This window comes from Scyliorhinus canicula, chromosome 9 (genome assembly GCF_902713615.1).
Source record: "Scyliorhinus canicula chromosome 9, sScyCan1.1, whole genome shotgun sequence".
Lineage (NCBI taxonomy): Eukaryota > Metazoa > Chordata > Chondrichthyes > Carcharhiniformes > Scyliorhinidae > Scyliorhinus > Scyliorhinus canicula.
In genome coordinates this window covers 110,213,228-110,233,955 of record NC_052154.1, presented here as the reverse complement: position 1 = coordinate 110,233,955, position 20,728 = coordinate 110,213,228, and the positions used below count along the sequence as shown (strand labels likewise).

The 20,728-nt window shown below is 49.3% G+C and overlaps 1 protein-coding gene across 2 annotated transcripts in view; it reads left to right on the top strand.

Moving 5' to 3' along the window:
* LOC119971607 (excitatory amino acid transporter 2-like) overlaps positions 1 to 20,728 on the top strand; it is a 244,873-nt gene that overhangs the window by 212,711 nt on the left and 11,434 nt on the right. For both annotated transcript variants that reach the window (XM_038807394.1, XM_038807395.1), the window contains 2 exons: positions 5,232 to 5,366; positions 10,056 to 10,287. In XM_038807394.1, coding sequence (XP_038663322.1) covers positions 5,232 to 5,366; positions 10,056 to 10,287 — 367 coding nt within the window. The remainder of the gene's footprint in view (positions 1 to 5,231; positions 5,367 to 10,055; positions 10,288 to 20,728) is intronic.

Genomic DNA, 20,728 nt, shown 5'->3' with positions numbered 1-20,728 from the left:
GCTCTTGGTGGTTCATTCACCTTTGGCTTCGGCCAGAGTGACCGGTGAGCCCTATCCAGCTCAGAGGGGAAGGGGTGCTCCTTCTCCCCCAACAACTTGGTGAACATCTCCACAAAATACTCCATTGGCTTCCAGCCCTCCTGCCCCTCAGGCAATCCCACAATCCACATACTCTGCCTTTGTGACCTGTTCTCCAAGTCCTCCTCCTGGGCTCAGTCCTTTGTTATTCTCCTCCACCTTCACAGCTCCTCACCCATCGAGGTGAACTGGTCGCTATGCCGCGACAATGCCTCCTCCACCCCCTTCTATACCTCGCCTTGCTCCTCCACCACCATTAATGTTTTTCCTAAGGCCTTCTTTATTGGGGCCAGGACATCATCCACCAACTCCTTGAGCAAGGCTATCATTTCCTTACCATGCCTATCGAAATGTTTGGCGAACTCGCTCAAACTTCACCACTATCACTTCAGCCAGCATGTCCACTATAATGGGTGCAGCCCATCCAGCGAGCTTGTTCCCGCCATCTTTTCTCCCTCAGAACCCAACCCCAAACCCGAGCTCTCAGGCGGACGATCACTCGCACCTTTTCGCCACCGGACGTCTGCTTTTTATAAACATGACCACTGCAGTCAAACATACTATAACCCCAGGCTTTTAACCCTTAAATTGTCTCAATATTCCTAAAATCCTCCATTCATCACACAATTGCCAGTTGTTATGGGCCAGGGTTTAGAGAACCTCAAAGTATATCATGGAGTTCACCTGACCCACAACTTTTCATAGATTGTGGTATGGGGAGCACACAACCCACTCTACAGGTGTGGTACAGCAGGAATGGAAAGTATTTTTTAAAGCAAAACAATGTTTATTCTATGAACTCAAGTTAACCTTTTTAAAACATACAATGAACATCCGAGCAACCATTAATTCAAATACAATCCCCAAAGAATACAACACTAAGTGATGCTTAATACCTTCCCAAACAACATCCAGAAGTCAAAAGAAACACCTTTGAACAGAAGCACATCAGGTTTACATTCACTACTGAAAACATTTATAATTCCAAATGATCAAGAGATAGTATTTTCATGACAGAGAGATCAACAGTACACCTGCATTGTCTATCTTCAGCTCCAACACTGAAAACAAAACTAAAACACACTCTGCAGCAAACAGCCTAAAACGAAAGTAAAAATCTGACAGTCAGCCTAGTCTACCCACACTCTGATATCACTGATAAACACCCATTTCTTAAAGGTACATTTCTTAAACATCCATTTTTTAAAGGTACTGTCACGTGACATAGTGCACCTGTTTTTCTACCTCAACCTTTTGAGCATAATCATATAGAGTTCCCATTGCAGCATACCTTCTCGTGATTCTGTGGTCATTAACTGTTTACAATCCTTGCTTCTTTGAACAAGGGTTCCGTCCTTACCAGCCCTCTGCATGGGGGTTACCTTAAAAACAGTCCTTTCCTCCTGTCTGGTATTGCAGCACCTGTTACAGTTCTAGGGAAACTGAAAGGCAATATTACAATAATTATGAGGGACTTCAATATACAGGTGGACTGGGAAAATCAGGTTGGTAGTGGATCCCAAAAAAAGGAATTTGTGGAATATCTTAGATGTTCTTTTGGCGCAGCTTGTGACAGAGCCTACTAGAGAACAGGCAATTCTGGATTTGGTGATGTGTAATGTGGCATGCTTGATGAGGGAACTTTTTTTTTTCTTTTTTTTAAATTTAGATTACCCAATTATTTTTTCCAATTAAGGGGTAATTTAGCGTGGCCAATCCACCTACTCTGCACATTTTTGGGTTGTGAGGGCAAAACCCACGCAGACACGGGGATAATGTGCAAACTCCACACGAACAGTGACCCAGAGCCGGGATCGAACTTGGGACCTCAGCGCCGTGAGGCAGCTGTGCTAACCACTAGGCCACCGTGCTGCCCTTTGATTAGGGAACTTAAGGTGAAGGAACCCTTAGGGAGCAGTGACCATGGTATGATAGAATTTAGCCTGCAGTTTGAGAGGGAGAAGCTGCAATCAGATGTAACGATATTACAATTAAATAAGGGCAACTACAAAGATATGACGGAGGAGCTGGCCAGAGTTAATTGGAAAAGGAGTCTAGCAGGAACAGCAATGGCAGGAATTTTGGGGGGGTTATTTGGTAAGCCCAACAGAAATTCATCCCAAGGAGGAGGAAACATGCTGAGGGGAGGACAAGGCATCCATGGCTGATGAGGGAAGTCAAGGTCAGCATTAAAGCAAAAGAAAAAGCAGATAAAGTGGCGAGGATTGGTGGGAAGCCAGAGGATTGGGAAGCATTTAAAAGCGAGCAGAGGACAACTGAAAAAGGCAACAAGGGGGGAGAAGATGAAATGAGTGCACACTAGCCAATAATGAAATGGAAGATAGGAAGAGTTTTTTTCAATATATAAAAGTTAAGAGAGAGGCAAAAATAGACATTGAACCACTGGAAAATGTGGCTGGAGAAGTAATAATAGGAAACAAAGAAATGACAGAGGAACTTTACATCAGTCTTCATGGTGAAAGACACCAGTGGGATGCCAGAACTCCAGGAGAATCAGGGGTCAGAGGTGAGTGCAGGGACCATCACTAAAGGGAAGGTTCTGGGGAAACTGAAAGGTCTGAAGATGGATAAGTCACCTGGACCGGATGGACTAATAGATAGCTGAGGAGATTGTGGAGTCATTGATTGCCATTTTTCAGGAATCACTGGAGGCAGGAAGAATCCCAGAGGATTGGAAAGTGGCTAATGTAATACTACTTTTTAAGAAGGGAGGGAGGCAGAAGACAGGAAATTATAGGCCGGTTAACCTGACTTCAGTCATTGGTGAGATTTTAGAGTCCATTATTAAAGATGAAATCGCTGAGTACTTGGAAGTGCATGATGAAATAGGACTGAGTCAGCACGGCTTCGTCAAGGGGAGGTCATGTCTGACAAATCTGTTAGAGTTCTTTGAGGAGGTAACAAGAAAGTTAGACAAAGGAGAACCAGTGGACGTGATTTATTTAGATTTACAGAAGGCCTTTGACAACGTGCTCCATAGGAGACTTAAATAAGTTAAGAGCCCATGGTTTAAGGGTAAGATCCTGGCATAGATAGAGGATTGGCTGACTGGCAGAAGGCAGAGAGTGGGGATAAAGGGGTCTTTTTCAGGATGGCAGCCGGTGACCAGTGGTGTACCTCAGGGGACAGTGCCATGACCACAACTTTTTACAATATACATTAATGACCTGGAAGAAGGAACTAAAGGCACTGTTGTTAAGTTTGCAGATGATACAAAGATCTGTAGAGGGACAGGTAGTATTGAGGAAGCAGGCGGGCTGCCGAAGGACTTGGACAGGCTAGGAGAGTGGGCAAAGAAGTGGCAAATGGAGTACAATGTGGAAAATTGTGAGGTTATGCACTTTGGAAGGAGAAATGGAGGCGTAGATTATTTTCTAACTGGGGAGATGCTTAGGAAATCAGATGCACACAGGGACTAGTGAGTCCTTGTTCACGATTCTCTTAAGGTTAACGTGTATGTTCAGTCGGCAGTTAGGAAGGCAATGTCACCATTCATTTTGAGAGGACTAGAATACAAGACCAGGATGTACTGCTGAGGATATATAAGGCTGTGGTCAGACCCATTTGGAGTATTGTGAGCAGCTTTGGGCCCCGTATCTAAGGAAAGATGTGCTGGTCTTGGAAAGGGTCCAGAGGAGGTACACAAGAATAATCCCTGGAATGAAGAGCTTGTCGTATGAGGAACTGTTGAGGACTCTGGGTCTGTACTCATTGGAGTTTAGAAGGATAAGGTGGATTCTTATTGAAACTTACTGGATAGTTCGAGGCCTGAATAAAGTGGACGTGGAGAAGATGTTTCCACTTGTAGGAAAACTAGAAGCAGGGGCACACTCTCGGAATAAAGGAACGATCCTTTTAAACAGAGATGAGGAGGAATTTCTTCAGCCAGAGGGTGGTAAATCTGAGGCTGTGGAGGCCAAATCACTGAGTGTCTTTAAAACAGAGAAAGATAGGTTCATGATTAATAAGGGGCTCAGGGGTTATGGGGAGAAGGCAGGAGAATGGGAATGATAAAAATATCAGCCATGATTGAATGGCAGGGCAGACTCGATGGGATGAGTGGCCTAATTCTGCTCCTATGTCTTATGAGTTCTTCCTAAAATCCTCAGTCCAACTGTCCCTGAGAGTCTTGAGTAAGGACAGCTGCTATTTTTTGTTTCAGTCTCCAGAATAAGCGGATCATACTGGTTTGTCTCCAGCCAGATCTAATTTGAAGTCACATGGGCTTGTCTCCAGGCAGACTCTATAAGAGGTCTCATTCCTTTCTCCGTTTTACCTTGAATCAAAGAAGGCAGCTTCAAAAATAACCATCTTATAAATGTTTGCACTCATAGAAAGTACACTTGAGCCTCTTCTTCTAACTGTACCAAAATAACCTTGTTTCTTCATTGTTTATGTGGTTTCATTTCATATGCATCTATTATTTTAAAAACTATGGGGAACATGATCTGTGGGGAAAGAACATTATGTTGGAGCCATGGAGAGGGAGTTAACTGAAGAGGAGGAGATTCAGGAAAATGGATTCCATGCATGACATGAGTCTGCACAGAACTAGTGAGGTGAAGGGAGAGAAGAAGTAGTAGAACTCCAAGTAGTAAAATTCCAGGGTATGGGGGAGGTGGGGGGAGGGGAGAGCAGGGTGGGGAGCTGCGAATAGGCATTTAGAAATAAGTGAGTCTGAGACAGGAGGTGAAGAGTCTCGAGTTTGATGAAGAAAATCCCAGGAATTCCTCACACTTGGTATTGATGATGGAGTTGGTAGTGAGGATTTGGAAGGAGTAACTGCGGTAATAAAAGTCGTCAGGGCAGATCCGGCTGTGGACTGCCAGATCAATTTTACACCAAATGCACTCCAGCCGTCGGCCTTCACTTCAGGCTGTAGAAATGGGAATTGCACTCTGAAAGACAGGAAACACGTTCATCCTTGGAAAGGCCACGCCAAACAATCAAACCAATAGACGAGGCCAGAACTTTCCAGGTGACAAAACAGTCAATAATTTAGTTGAAACTCAGGAAAAAATGGGGGTAATTACAGAAACAAAATGATGAAAAGTAGAGTCAGAGATTTTCTGGTCCCACACTGTTCCATGTTCCAATCTCACCAATAAAGAGTCTCGATGTTCGCTTCACAGTTTGACAGCGACCTTGGCGAGCATTGGAGCTGCGAGTATACCGAGTGCAGGCCTAGTCACCATGCTGCTGATTCTTACCGCTGTTGGCCTTCCCACACAAGACATCAGTCTCCTCGTTGCTGTTGATTGGCTCCTGTAAGTAAAAATGCTTCTGTTGAAAATTTAATCAAGTCCTTTGGATTGATTTCTGGTTCTCCTACTTTTAGCTCCAAAATGTGAAGTCCCTTTTCTTGTATCCTTCATTCTGGCCAAGATGCTTTTAAGGCCAATGCCAGAGGTAACGGATGAGTGCATCAGTCGCTAATGGACTGGATGTAGTTGCTGTGGATATACGGCCACATTAGTGTAGTGTTTACCTAGCGTGATATAATAAGGTGGCTGATGAACTAGTTCTCAGTGGGACTCAAAGTAACACATAGTAACCTTTGTGCTTGTTAATGATAACCCAAGAATATCGTCCCAAACAGTATTCTTTTGGTCATTGCCTCTCAGGCTTTCTATGCAGCTTCATGGAAATGAGCTTACCATAGAAAACAATGTGCAATCAATATATTATCATAGGTTGAGAGTGCTCCAAGTGAATGATGTGCTGGGAGTGACTGAAATGTGGGGTGAGGACCATCCAGACCCATTCCATGCTGGCTACCAGCAAAGCAACCGTTTAACTGGAGTTCCGAAGCCCCACTCAGAGGACCCAAAGTGAAGTGTTTCTTCCAGTGGCAGACGTACATGATTCCTCCCTCAAACATTTTGAGCTCGGCCACAGAAACCTTTCCAGAGCCAGCAATACTTCAGTCGTATGGATTTCAGTCACCCTTCCTTGGCATAAAGGTTCAACCAGAACAAGTCTACACAGTTCCCAACTCCATATTCAGACAGGTAATTCAACATTTCCCAGTTCCCAGTTCTGCATTTGGATTATAAACATCAACATTCCCCAGTTCCCAGTTCTGCATTTGGATTATAAACATCAACATTCCCCAGTTCCCAGTTCTGCATTTGGATTATAAACATCAACATTCCCCAGTTCCCAGTTCTGCATTTGGATTATAAACATCAACATTCCCCAATTCCCAGAGCTGTATTTGGATTATAAACATCAACATTCCCCAGTTACCAGTACTATATTTGGATTATAAACATCAACATTCCCCAGTTCCCAGTTCTCTATTTGGATTATAAACATCAACATTCCCCAGTTCCCAGTACTATATTTGGATTATAAACATCAACATTCCCTAGTTCCCAGTTCTGCATTTGGATTATAAACATCAACATTCCCCAGTTCCCAGTTCTGTATTTGGATTATAAACATCAACATTCCCCAGTTCCCAGTTCTGCATTTGGATTATAAACATCAACATTCCCCAGTTCCCAGTTCTGCATTTGGATTATAAACATCAACATTCCCCTGTTCCCAGTTCTGTATTTGGATTATAAACATCAACATTCCCCAGTTCCAGTTCTCTATTTGGATGATAAACATCAACATTCCCAATTCCCAGAACTGTATTTGGATAATAAACATCAACATTCCCCAATTCCCAGTTCTGCATTTCGATTATAAACATCAACATTCCCCAGTTCCCAGTTCTCTATTTGGATGATAAACATCAACATTCCCCAATTCCCAGAACTGTATTTGGATAATAAACATCAACATTCCCCAATTCCCAGTTCTGCATTTGGATTATAAACATCAACATTCCCCAGTTCCCAGTTCTGTATTTGGATTATAAACATCAACATTCGCCTGGTTCTAGTTTCCAACTCGGATCATTTCCTGTCAAAACTCGAGTTCTGTGTTGAGGAAATTAAAATATGCATAATGTTCTGCTTATTGTGGCTAGAATATCTTGATTCACTGTACACTTTAAGTCATACCATTATTGACTCATTGATCACATTCGCACCTATGAAGATGACTCTGCACGTTCTCCCCGTGTCTGCATGGGTTTCCTCCGGGTGCTCCCGTTTCCTACCACAAGTTGTTATGTGAATTGGACATTCTGAATTCTCCCTCAGTGTACCCGAACAGGCTCCCGAGTGTGGCGACCAGGGGATTTTCACAGTCACTTCATTGCAGTTTTAATGTAAGCCCAATTGTGACACTAATGAAGATTGTTATTATTTAAATATAAAAACAAATAGCAAAAGGTTCTAGAATTATAGCTGAAGTCAACGTTAGTCCTGAAGGGGACAAGGCTGCAGAATTAATCATGGGGAACATAGAAGTGGCAGAGACACTAAATGAATATTTTGCCTCAGTTTTCACAGTGGATGTCACAAGAACCACCCCAATAGTAACAGGTGATGCAGTGGTTGCTTGAAAGGTGGAGCTTAAAACAATCACTATCACTCGGGGGAAAAGTATTGAGCAAACAATTGGAATTAAAGGCAGACAGGTTCCCAGGGCCTGATGGTATGAGTTGGATGTGCCTTTGGCAGCAGAGATATTCCAAAACTCCCTGGATTCTCAAAAGATTCCACTGGATTGGAAAAAGACTACTGTTAGCCCCTGTTTAAAAAGGGAGAAAGGCAGAAAGTAGGAAACTAAACACCAGTTAATTTAACATCTGTCACTGGGACATTGTTGGAATCCATTATTAAGGAAGTTGTAGTGGGACATTTGGAAAGTCACAGCGCCATCCATCAGAGTCAGCACAGTTTTATGAAGGGTAAATTGTGTTTGACTAATCTAGTCAATTTTTTCAAAGATGTAGCAAGTAAAGTGGATAATGGGGATCCTGTAGATGTAGTATATCTGGACTTCAGAAGGCATTTAATAAGGTGTCATACAAAGGTTAGAATTCATTGGAACCAAAGAATTCCAGAGCGCACAAGGAGGCCATTCGGTCCATTGAGTCTGCACCAACCCTCTGAAAGAGCACCCTGCCTGGGCCCATTTCCCGCCCTATCTCCATAACCCCATAAGCCCACCTAATTTACACATCCTTGGATACTAAGGGACAATTTAGCATGGCCAGCCCGTCTAACCTGTACTGCTTTGGACTGTGGGAGTTAACCGGAACACCCGGAGGAAACCCACACAGACACGGGGAGAATGTACAAACTTCACACGGACAATCACCCGAGGCCAGAATTGAACTCTGGTCCCTGGCACTGTGAGGCAGTAGTGCTAACCACTGCGTCACCATATCAACCATTAATATACAAGGTAAGATCACATTGGATTGGAGTAATTTATTAGCTTGGATAGGAGACTGGCTAACCCGACAGAATGGGGATAATTAGGTCTTCTCTGGTTGACAAGCTATAACTAGTGGTGTGTCCAGGGTTCGGTCTTTGGGCATCAACTATGTACAATCTATATGAAAGTCTTGGATGCAGGGATAGAAGATACCCTAGCCAGATTTTCAGATGACATTAAATAGGTGAGAAAACAAGTTGAAATGAGGAAATAAGAAATTTACAAATGTTTATGTACAGGTTAGGTGGGTAGATATAGAGCAGGGGCGGGATTCTCTGATTCTTCGGCGCTGGTTTTTCGGCGGCGACGGGATTCGCGCCACGTCGATTGGAGGCCGTTGGCAGCAGCACCCCCCAGCAATCTCCAGCCCGCGATGGGCCAAGTGGCTGCCCATTTTCCAGGTCCATAACGGCGGGACCTGGCTCTGCGGGCGGCCTGCGGGGTCCTCGGGGGTTCTGGCCCTGGGTGGGGCCCCCACGGTGGCCTGGCCCGCGATCAGGGCCCACCGATCCGCAGGCTGGCCTCTGCCGTGGGGGCACTCTTTTCCTCCGCGCCGGCCGATGTAACAGTCTTCCATGGCGGGCACAGAGGAGAACCCCTATGTGCATGCGCTGGGATGACGCCAGCGCACGCTGGCTCTCCTGCGCATGCGCCAACTCGTGCTGGCAGGCAGAGGCCCTTCGGCACCAGTTGGTGCGGCGCCAAAACCTTCAGCGCCAGCTGGCACGGCGCCAACCCCACCAGCACCCGCCTAGCCCCTGAAGGTGCAGAGGATTCCGCACCTTCCAGCAGCCCGACGCTGGAGTGGTTCACGCCACTCCTTGGCGCCGGTATGGCGTGTCCCGCAGGGTCAGGGAGAATCCCGCCCCAGATGTTTCCCCTTGTTGCACATTCTTGAACAAGAGGCTCTGGTTTTAGGGTAAGGGGGTAGTTTTAAAACAGAAATAAGGAGGAATTACTTCATTCAAACAGTCGTGAATTTGTGGAATTCTCTACCGCAGAGTGTATTGGACGCCAGAGCACTAAACAAATTTAAGGAGAAGACGGATTTTAATTAGTAAAGGGATGAAATGTTATGGGGAGCGATCAGGAAGGTGGAGATGGGGCTGAGCTGAAATCAGCAACAGGCTCGAGTGGCTGAATTGCCTACTCCTTTCTCCTAGTTCTTATGTTCTTTTAGAAGGAATGTAGGAGTGTTATACCCAGTGTCCAGTCTAATATTTATCTCTCAACCGTAATCGTATTTCGTTAGAATCATGTTGCTTGCTGGGAGCTTGCAGTGCGCTAATTGGCTGCCACATTTCTTAACACAGTGATTGCACTTTAAAAGTTATTCCAATGGCTGTGAAGCACTATCCAATATCCTGAGGTGGTGAAATACAGATCATTATTTTTAAATACTCACTGTGCCTCTATAGAGCACTATGCACAGTGATGTCTCATCTGTCTGATAACATGGGGTGTCGCAGTCTGATCCATTTCACTGTATCAGGCGCCACCATCCGTGTGTCTGTGTGTGCACGTAGCAACCTGAGGTAGCTGTGGTACCTCAGAACTGGTTGTCATGGGAACTTAAAAGTACCTGTCTTTGTCTTTTGCCTGTTTTGCTGCAGAGACCGGATGAGGACCTCAGTGAACGTGGTCGGTGATTCATTTGGAGCTGGCATTGTCTTCCACCTATCGAAGGAGGAACTGGCTAACATCGATGCCCAGCACGCTCAGGCCGATAACGAAAAGTTGATCAAGTCAGTCTTTACGCGGGATGGCACAAAGACTTTCCAGGAAAGTTACACAAACCCAAGCAATTTCTCAGGCAACAACTTAGTGCAAACGGAAGATGGCAAGGTATGGTTCAGATATACTGAAATTGAGACCTGCATTTAACGCTGCCTCTCTCCATCCAACTGTCTCCATTTCCAACTGTATGTCAACATATACCCCAATCTCACAGTAGCTAGAACATAAAGTAACCATAAAGTAACAAGGGCAGCAGCAGTTTCCATATGGTGTCCGTCCCTTAGACACTTCCAGATTACAGCTGAATTTAATGCCACATCTCCATTAGCTAAAGACTTTCTGAGAAAGGATTGTGTAGATTTATAGGTGAAATACATTTATTACAAAGTATTTTTGTACTGATTGATGAAAAATTGCATTGTTTAATTTATCCAGGTGTTTTATACCCTTAATGCTGGGCCTTTGCCGAACAGTCTCTGCCAATGAAAGGTGGGGGGGCATATTGTAATGGATTTGCTAACAGGAGCTTGCAGTTACGACATATAGTTGCCTGGAAAACTTCAGACACTTTGACCGTTTTACCCAGGTGTTCTGATTTGCGAGGTGAACAAGGGACAAATACAAGTTTACGACTCAACCAAATTTATTATCAAATACTGTAAAAACAGTTACTCCCTTAAATGCACCCAACTACAATAATCCCAAGATTCTTAATACTATCCTTGCAGGTGAACTTAATTGAGCTGTAGGTCCAATTCTCTGAGTCTCGGTTGTCTCAGGACCTCTGTCTATGAAGGTGGGTCTCGTACGCTGCTCCCTTTCATCGTCTAATCTGCCGTTGAATCTCCTCTGTTGCTTCTTCGCTGAATCTTCACTGCGGAGGATCCTGGTGGTCACTTCTTATACCCCCCTTCATGCCTCTCCAAAAAGTTCTCCAGTCTTCAGCCAATAAGTTCTTGGAGCGAGGGTCGCAACACCCGATGGAGTTGCTGATTGCAACTCTGCAGGACAACAGGAACCCTCCCTCAGGCCCATCTCCAGGTATTGTCCACGCGTAACCTTATTCCATACATAGTAATGGCAGGGGATCTACAGACCAAAAAGTCTAGCTTTATCTGGGCAATCCACACCAATTGATCCACTTGAATGGGACCAATTATCTCCTGGTGTCCTGTTTACAGGGCAGCCCAAATTTGTCCTGACTGTCCATGCTCAGTGGATTTGGACTTGACTGTTTGAATTCCCATCAGGCCTGCCTGTGGACTGACTGTGGTTGAATTTACAATATTCAATTCTTAATGTAAAGTGTCCAGTTATATATTGGGCCTAAAATTCAGGCAGTTGTCCATTTTACCACGCTATGCTAGCCTCTGGGTCAACTTACCACAGTGGCAGGACTCACTTGCTGCCTTTCACCTCGAATTCCACAGGCTCTTTGTAAACATAAATAACCAGTGTCCTTCTGAGCTCGAGAGTATTAGGGTACTGAGCTACAAAAACTGAGACATACTGAGAGGCATTGACAATTTACAGTCCTTGAACATCAAAGTAAAACAGCCCTCAAACGGTATTAACTGCCTGTAGTACAACTCCCTGTAGTAGTCACCACTAGTAGTATGTTATATGTATTACGACACTGCCCATATATTAGAGGTACAGTGGTACTTCCCTGCCTGCTGGCCCCCTCCAGCGTATAAAAGTGTGTGCTCTCCAGCGCTGCAGCCATTCTGGTTCCAGCTACAGGAGGCACAACATCTTGTTCAATAAAGCCTCGATTGTTCCACCATTCTCGTCTTTGCGGTAATTGACGGTGCATCAATTTATTGAACAAGATTTTTATACAATGGATCTCCGCATCAAGCCTGATCGCCTGCAGCTGAGCCCTCAAACAGCCAACGCCACGTCCACCTTCGACCACTGGCTAGCCTGCTTCGAAGGCTACCTCAGAGCAGCCGGTGAAGTACCCTCGGACACATAGAAGCTCCAAGTCCTCTATTCACGGGTGAGCCCGGACATTTTTCCCCTCATCCAGGATGCGCCCACCTACTCCAAAGCGATGGTGCTCCTGAAGGGACATTACGTTCGACCAGTGAACCAAGTGTACACCAGACACCTCCTGGCCACGAGACAGCAACTCCCCGGGGAGACTTTGGATGATTTCTTGCGAGCCCTGCAGATCCTAGGTAGGAACTGTGACTGCCAGGCAGTTTCGGCATTCCAGCACACCGAACTTTTAATTAGAGATTCTTACGTCACGAGCATGAAGTCTGCATACGTCCACCAGCGGCTACTGGAAGGGGGGTACGATCGATCTCGCGGGCACCAGGCAGCTCGCTAATTCATTAGAAGTGGCCTCCCGTAACGTTCAGTCCTATGCCCCCGACCGCGCGGCACCCTTGTGGGCATCGTGGGCCCCACCAGCTGCTGACTCCAGCTCACCGCAAGCCTGCGCCGCGCGGCAGCCAGCCAACCCTGGGGGGCCCAAGTGTTATTTTTGCGGACAAAACAAGCACCCCAAGCAGCGCTGCCCTACACGAAGCGCGACCTGCAATGGATGTGGGAAGAAAGGACACTTCGTTTCTGTTTGCCAGGCACGATCGGTCGCCGCTGTTTCCAGGCCCGGCGTTTCTACACCCATCATGTGCGACCCAAGGGCACTGCCATTTTCCCCTTCGCGAGTCATGTGCGGCCCGTGAGCGCCGCCATCTCCCTCACTGCAAGCCACGTGCGGCCCGTGGGCACCGCCATCTTTGATGCCGCCCGCCATGTGCGCCCTGTGGCGCCGCCATATTCGCCGCCATTTTGGACTGCGCCTCAGGACCCCTGCTCATCTGGCCGTTCATCGCTTACCGCTACCTCTACCACCGCTGACCAGCCCGGGGCCTCCCAGCATCTTCCACAGCTCGCCTCTATCACCCTGAATCAGTCTCGGCCCCGCAACCTCGCGACCGCGACGATGACAGTGAAGGTCGATGGGCGCGAGACGACCTGCCTTTTTGACTCTGGGAGCACAGAGAGCTTCATCCACCCCACTACGGTAAGGCGCTGCTCCCTCCCGGTACTCCCCGTCACCCAGAAAATCACCCTGGGCTCCGGATCCCATTCCGTTGAAATCCGGGGGGTACTGTATTGCGACCCTCACAGTCCAAAGCGTAGAGATCAGCAACTTCCGGCTTTACGTCCTCCCCCACCTCCGCGCTGCCCTGTTACTCGGCCTGGATTTTCAATGCCACCTCCAAAGCCTGACTTTAAAATTTGGCGGATCCCTACCCCCCTCACTGTCTGCGGCCTCATGACCCTTAAGGTCAATCCACCTTCTCTCTCACTCCAGAGTGCAAATCCGTCGCCACCAGGAACAGAGGGTACAGTTCCCCGGACAGGACCTTCATCAGGTCGGAGGTCCAACGGCTTGTGTGGGAAAGGGTCATTGAGGCCAGCAACAGCCCCTGGAGAGCTCAAGTAGTGGTAGTGAAGACTGGGGAGAAGCACAGGATGGTTATTGAAAGCAGTCAGACCATCAATCGGTACACGCAGCTTGACGCGTACCCCCTCCCACGCATATCTGACATGGTCAATCAGATTGCGCAGAATCGAGTCTTTTCTACAGTGGACTTGAAGTCCACCTACCACCAGCTAATCACCAGTGAGAATACACACACTGTAAAGGCAGAGGGCACCACGGTTCCCGCTCATTCTGGGTGCTGCCGCTCAGTGTAACAAAAACTCATCCAGCCCAGCACAGACTCACTCCACATGCTGAGAGAATCAACTGGTTCGGACAAGGCTTAGGTCTCTAGTTTAAGTTAGCATCATTTAGACCCACAGTCATTGTGTGTTAGTTAGTTAGAAGTTAGTTAATAAAATTGAGTTGAACCTTCATCAGTGTTGGAAGTGTCTGTTCATCTCTCAAGTCTACACTAGCCAACACTTCACGGTACCAGAAGTTGAGGGATGCTCGCACTTCTGAGACCTACCTTTCAGTGATCTGCCTCCCACCAGTCTCCAGCCATCCTACAGAATGGACTCCGTTCGCCCGCTGCCGCCTCTCCGCATTGCCGGGAATCTGGGCTCGAACTGGAAACTTTTCAAGCAGCGCTTCTAGCTGTACCTCGACGGCAGGGACCTGGAAGCTGCCTCGGACGCACGGAAGATTGCTCTCTTCCTCTTCACAGCCGGTGACCACGCTCTGCACATTTTCAACTCGCTCACCTTCAATGAGGGGGAGGACAAACCGATGTTCAAGACCATAATTCTGAAGTTCGACAGCCACTGCGCGATTGAGGTCAACGAGAGCTTCGAGAGATACATGTTTCAGCAGCAAATTCAGGGTAAGGACAAGCCTTTCCAGTCCTTTATTGCCCACCTCTGCGTCATTGCGCAGTCCTGCAACTTCGGGTCCACCTCTGACTCCGTGCTCCGTGACCAGATTGTTTTTGGTGTTCAGTCGGAGCCCCTGCGCCAGCAGCTACTAAAAGTAAAGCAGCTCACTCTCTCCATGGCCATTGAGATCTGTGTGCTTCATGAGCATGGCTCCACGCGCTACTCATACATCCAGGCTGCTGAATCGGCGCGGCAAGCCCCTGACGAGGCAGAACGGGTCCAAATGATTAAATCTTTTCAGGTCCTGGATCGGAACGATGGTGGCCATTTTGCGCGCTTTTCGCGGAGTCCCGCGCTTACACGCAGCGAGCGTGCTGATGCCACGGACTGCTTCGCGCAGGTGCGCGCCACGCTGGATCGCCCCACGCGTGCGCGGTGGTGCGACGAACGTCCCGACGCTCCGGCGTGCGGCAACTGCGGCTCCGCCCTCTTAAAGTGGCAATGTCCCGCGAAGTCCCGACGCTGCCTGCACTGTGGCAAACGAGGCCACAACTCGACTACTCTACAATGTGCAGGTCTTCCCTGCCTGCTGTTTTTAGGAGGTCCACCCAGCCCCACAGAGACGTCAGGGCTATCCAGCCTGCCATCAATGAACCTACTCCTTGCTTCCGACTGTGCCTGCGATGACCCACAGGTCCTGTTCCAAATCGGCGTCATTACCACAAACAGGATGTAACCCAAGCGTGACACTGAACCCATCCATGTCCACAGCGTCGGCCAGGATGATGAGTGGTGTGCCACCCTTACGGTCAACCATCGGATCATGGAGCAGATGATGGAGGGGATCGACGGCGACATATATGTCGACGACATTATTATCTGGTCAACCACCCCGCAGGAACACATTGCCCGCCTTCAGCACTTTTTCACGCGCATCCACGAACATGGCCTCCGCCTCAATAGGGCCAAATGCTCCTTCGGCCAGTCGAGTATCAAGTTTCTGGGAGATCAAATCTCCCACCAGGGGGTGCGTCCGGACGAGGACAATATTGCAGCAATCACATCCATGAAGACGCCCAAGGACAAGAAAGTGATCTTCCGTTTCCTGGGCATGGTGAATTTCCTCGGGAAGTTCATCCCAAATCTCGCTTCACACACCACGGCCCTCAGAGACCTGATTCGCAAAACCACAGATTTCCGATGGCTCCCCGCTCACGAGCGCGAATGGCAGGAGCTGAAGGCCAAGCTTTCCACGGCCCCAGTGTTGGCCTTTTTCGACCCGACCAAAGAGACCAAAATCTCGACTAATGCCAGTCAGTCGGGGATTGGTGTCGTGCTCCTGCAATGAGACAAGGCCTCGTCATGTGCCCCCGTTGCGTATGCGTCGCGGGCGATGCCTCCCACAGAGTAGCGCTATGCGCAAATTGAGAAAGAGTGTCTCGGCCTTCTCACTGGAGTCGTGAAGTTCCACGTCTATGGACTTCCGCAGTTCACGGTTGAAACCGACCACCGCCCACTTGTAGATATTATCAAAAAGGACTTGAATGACATGACGCCTCGCCTCCAGCGTATCTTAGTCAAGCTGCGCAGGTCCGACTTTCAACTGATCTATACCCCTGGCAAGGACCTTGCCGTTGCTGATGCCCTCTCAAGGTCGATCACAACTCCGTGTGATCACAACGCCTTTATTGGCCAAATAGATACTCAGGTTCAGCTTACAGCCTCCCATTTGCCAGCTTCGGATGCACAACTGATGCAAATTCGCCGCGAGACAGCGGCTGATCCACTTCTACAGCGGGTGATGCGTCTAATGTCAGACGGGTGGCTCAAGGGCCAATGCCCGCAATTTTACAACGTCCGCGATGACCTGGCCGTTGTCGACGGGGTGCTCCTGAAATTGGATCGCATTGTCATTCCACAAAACATGCACCAGCTAGTATTGGAGCTACTCCATGAAGGCCATTCATGAATCGAGAAATGCCGCCGCAGGGCCAGAGAAGCCGTCTACTGGCCGGGCAACAATGATGACATCGCCAATGTGGTGCTCAACTGCTCTACCTGCCAGTGTTTTCAGCCCGCCCAACCACGGGAAACCCTGATGCTCCATGAGCTCGTCACATCGCCTTGGAACAAAGTGGGCCTCGACCTGTTCCATGCATTGGACAGGGACTACGCCATCATCATCGACTACTTCTCCAGTTACCCGGAGTTCATCAGGCTGCACGATCTCACATCCTCGGCTGTGATCAGGGTGTGTAAGGAGACATTTGCGCGACATGGCATTCCGCTGATGGTCATGTCAGACAATGGAACCTGTTTCGCGAGCCAGGATGGGCCGGCTTCGCCCGACACTACAACTTCGAGCACGCTACGCCCAGTCCCCTATACCCCCAATCCAATGGGAAGGTGGAAAAGGGGGTCCACATCGTTAAGCGGCTCCTCAGCAAAGCCGTCGGCGCCGGCTCAGATTTCCATCTTGCTCTGCTAGCCTATCACTCCGCCCCGCCCTCCACCGGCCTGTCGCCTGCTCAGCTACTAATGAACCGCACCCTCAAAACGACAGTGCCATCAATTCTCTCTCCCAACCACGATTATGTTCCCATGCTCCTCCACATGCACATGTCTAAACTGCAGCAGAAAACCTCCTGCGACTCACGGGCTGCTGACCTTCCCAAGAGCCATCCCAGCGACAAGGTTCGCATCCACCTCCCGGATGGTGGCTGGTCTGTGCCTGCGGTCGTTCTAAGGCAGGTGCCCCCCGCTCCTTCCTGGTCCGCTTACCGGATAGATCCATTCGGCGCCGCAACAGGCGTGCCCTTCGCCTGGTTCCAGGGTCTTCAACGGATCCTCCGACCAGCTCTTCTACTGATCCCGCCGTGGACTGTGTGGCGCTTCCGGTCGCTCTGCCTGCCCCTGACAGTGCTGCAGCCCTCCCAGCTGCTGATGCGCCAGCCATTGCCCCACCCTTGAGGCGGTCAACCAGAGTTCATCGCCCACCTCAGAGACTGAACTTATGAACTCTGTACACATGTGGACTTTCTGAAATGTTTTTTTTTCTATATCCTTCATTGTTGCATTCGTTTTCCAGTGATTTGTAAATAGATTTGTTGGTGGTTCCAGTTCATGGTAGTCGTCTGCACCAGGCACCTTCCTCTGTAAATAGTCTTGTTCCCTGTATATAGCTTTGTACATATGTCTTCGCACCTCACACGTAGCTAGGTACATTCTCCACACACCCACACTATTTATCATCACATGCCTATATCAACAATTTTTATAAAAGGGGGCATGTCATAATATACACCAGTATATCATGGTGCAGACACACACTGATGGACACACACAGGGACCAATTAACATGTACAAACACCGCAGCCAATCACCAGTTAGAATACACACACTATAAAGGCAGAGGCCACCACGGTTCACGCTCATTCTGGGAGCTGCCTCTCAGTGTAACAAGAACTCATTCAGCCCAGCACAGACTCACACCACGTGCTGAGAGAATCAACTGGTTCGGACAAGGCTTAGGTCTCTAGTTTAAGTTCGCATCATTTAGACCCACAGTCATCATGTGTTAGTTAGTTAGAAGTAATTAATAAAATTGAGTTGAACCTTCGTCAGTGTTGGAAGTGTTTGTTCATCTCTCAAGTCTACACTAGCTAACACTTCACTCGCCACCTATAATTATGAGATCTTGTATCGACCAGGGAAGCTCAACGAGCTCCCTGATGCGCTATCCCATGTTCCAGCGCACAAGTGGACCGACTCCGGGCTCTCCACTATGACCTCTGCCACCCGGGGGTCACCCGGCTCTTCCATTTTATCAAGGCCTGCAACCTGCCCTACTCCATTGAGGAGGTCAGGACCGTCACCAGAGACTGCCAAGTCTGCGCAGACTGCAAGCCGTACTTCTACCGGCAGATAGAGCGCACCTGGTGAAGGCCTCCCGCCCCTTTGAATGCCTCAGCGTAGACATCAAAGGGCCCTTCCCCTCCACCGATCGTAACACGTATTTCCTGAATGTGGTTGATGAGTACGCCTGGTTCCCTTTCGCCATCCCATGCCCTGAAATGACTTCTGCCATGGTAATCAAAGCCCTTCATAGCGTCTTCACTCTGTTCGATTTCCCCGCCCACATCCACAGCGATCGGGGATCCTGTTTTATGAGCGATGAGCTGCGTCTGTTCCTGCTCAGCAAGGGCATCACCTCGAGCAGGATGACCAGGTCCAACCCCCGGGGAAACGGGCAGGTGGAGAGGGAGAACGGGAAGGTCTGGAAGGCCATCCTGTTGCCCCTACGGTCTAAAAATCTCCCGGTCTCCCGCTGGCAGGAGGTCCTCCCCGACGCACTCCACTCGCTCCTCTGCAACGCGGCTAATGAGACCCCTCACAAACGTTTGTTTGCCTTCCCCAGGAAGTCCACCTCCGGGGTCTCGCTCCCAACATGGCTGACAGTTCCTAGACCCGTCCTCCTCCAGAAGCATGTGCGGACCCATAAGTGGGACCCCTTGGTCGAAGAAGTCTACCTCTTACATGCAAACCCGCAGTACGCCTACGTGGCACTCTCCGACGGGCGCCAGGACCATGGGCACGATTCTCCGCTCCCCACACGGTGTGAGAGAATCGCGGGAGGGCCCCCCGACAAAATTCACGCCCCCTGCCCCCCCCCCCCCGGGCTCGGAAGAATGGCCGCTCGCCGTTTTCACGGTGAACGGCGATTCTCCGACCCGGATGGGCCGAGCGGCCTGCCGTTTGCGACCGTTTCACAACGGCGGCAACCACACCTGGTCGCTGCCGTCGTGAAACGGGTGAGATATGCCCGTTTGGGGCTTGTGGGGGGAGTACGGGGGAAAGAGCACCACGACTGTGCTCGGGAGGGGACAGGCCCGTGATCGGTGCCCACTGATCGTCTGGCCGCCGTCTCAATCGGACGCACTATTTCCCCTCCGCCGCCCCGCAAGATCAAGCCGCCATGTCTTGCGGGGCGGCTGAGGGGAAAGACGGCACCGCGCATCCACGGGTTCGAGCTGTCAGCGTCGTGACGTCAGCCGTGCATGCGCGGGTTGGAGCCGGCCAACCTGCGCATGTGCGGCTGACGTCATTAGGCGCGCCGGCCGCGTCATTCCCGGCGCAACGCCCCCGCGGCTGAGATTTACGGAGCGCCGCTTCTAGTACCGCCGGGAGGGGAGAATAGGGGGCGAGTAGCGGCCTCCGAGGCCGTCGCGAAACTCGGCCGAGTTCACGACGGCCCTCCCGACTTTTCCCGGGAGCGGAGAGTTCCGCCCACAGTCTCCCTCCGCCCTGGCACCCGCTGGATCCCCATCCATGACCCCCGACCTGACACCCCCCCCCCGGTTGCCTCATTCACCCCTGCGCACTCACCCTCCCTCCAGCGAACCTCACCGCAGCCCCCACACCAGCAGGATCCGTCCTCCCATTGGCTCCACTCAGGGGTGACAAAGACGAGGACAACACGCTACCCGGAGTCGCAGTTGACTAAGTCGGCGCCCACATCACCACCAGGACTGAGGCAATCACAGAGGAGGGTCAAGGCCCCCGTCAGACCTAACTTGTAATGTTTCAACCACCCCTGCCAGACCCTTGTTTTTAACAGGGGTGAATGTGGTAGTCACCACTAGTGGTATGTTATATGCATTACGGCACTGCCCGTATTTTAGAGGTACAACAGTACATCCCTGCCTGCTGGCTCCGCCCAGCAGGCGGCATATAAAAGTGTGTGCTCTCCAGCGCTGCAGCCATTCTGGTTCCAGCTACAGGAGGCACAACATCTTGTTCAATAAAGCCTCGATTGTCCCACCATTCTCGTCTTTGTGGTAATTGATGGTGCATCACTCCTGTCTGTCATCCTGGAACCCTGATGGTTATTTTGGAGAGAAAGAATTCAAGTTGTCCCCTGGATGCCCAGTAGGATTCTGATTGACAGATTTTATTTCTATTTAACGTTGGAATGGAAAGGAAGGGGAAGGTTTTTAAACATAGGAGATGGATGTGTTCAGGATAAACCCAAAGAACAACTCGAGACAGCAAGAAGTTAATTTTCACATCTTGACATGGGGTTTGGGTTCAACATCATTAAATACTCAGAGTTTGAGGAACGTGAGTCTGAACTCACTTTGTAATCAATTCCTTGGTGAACATGCCGGATGTAGTAACTCATTCCGCACAAACACTGGGTGTATAGCAGCAGTGATGTAGTGCAAACCTG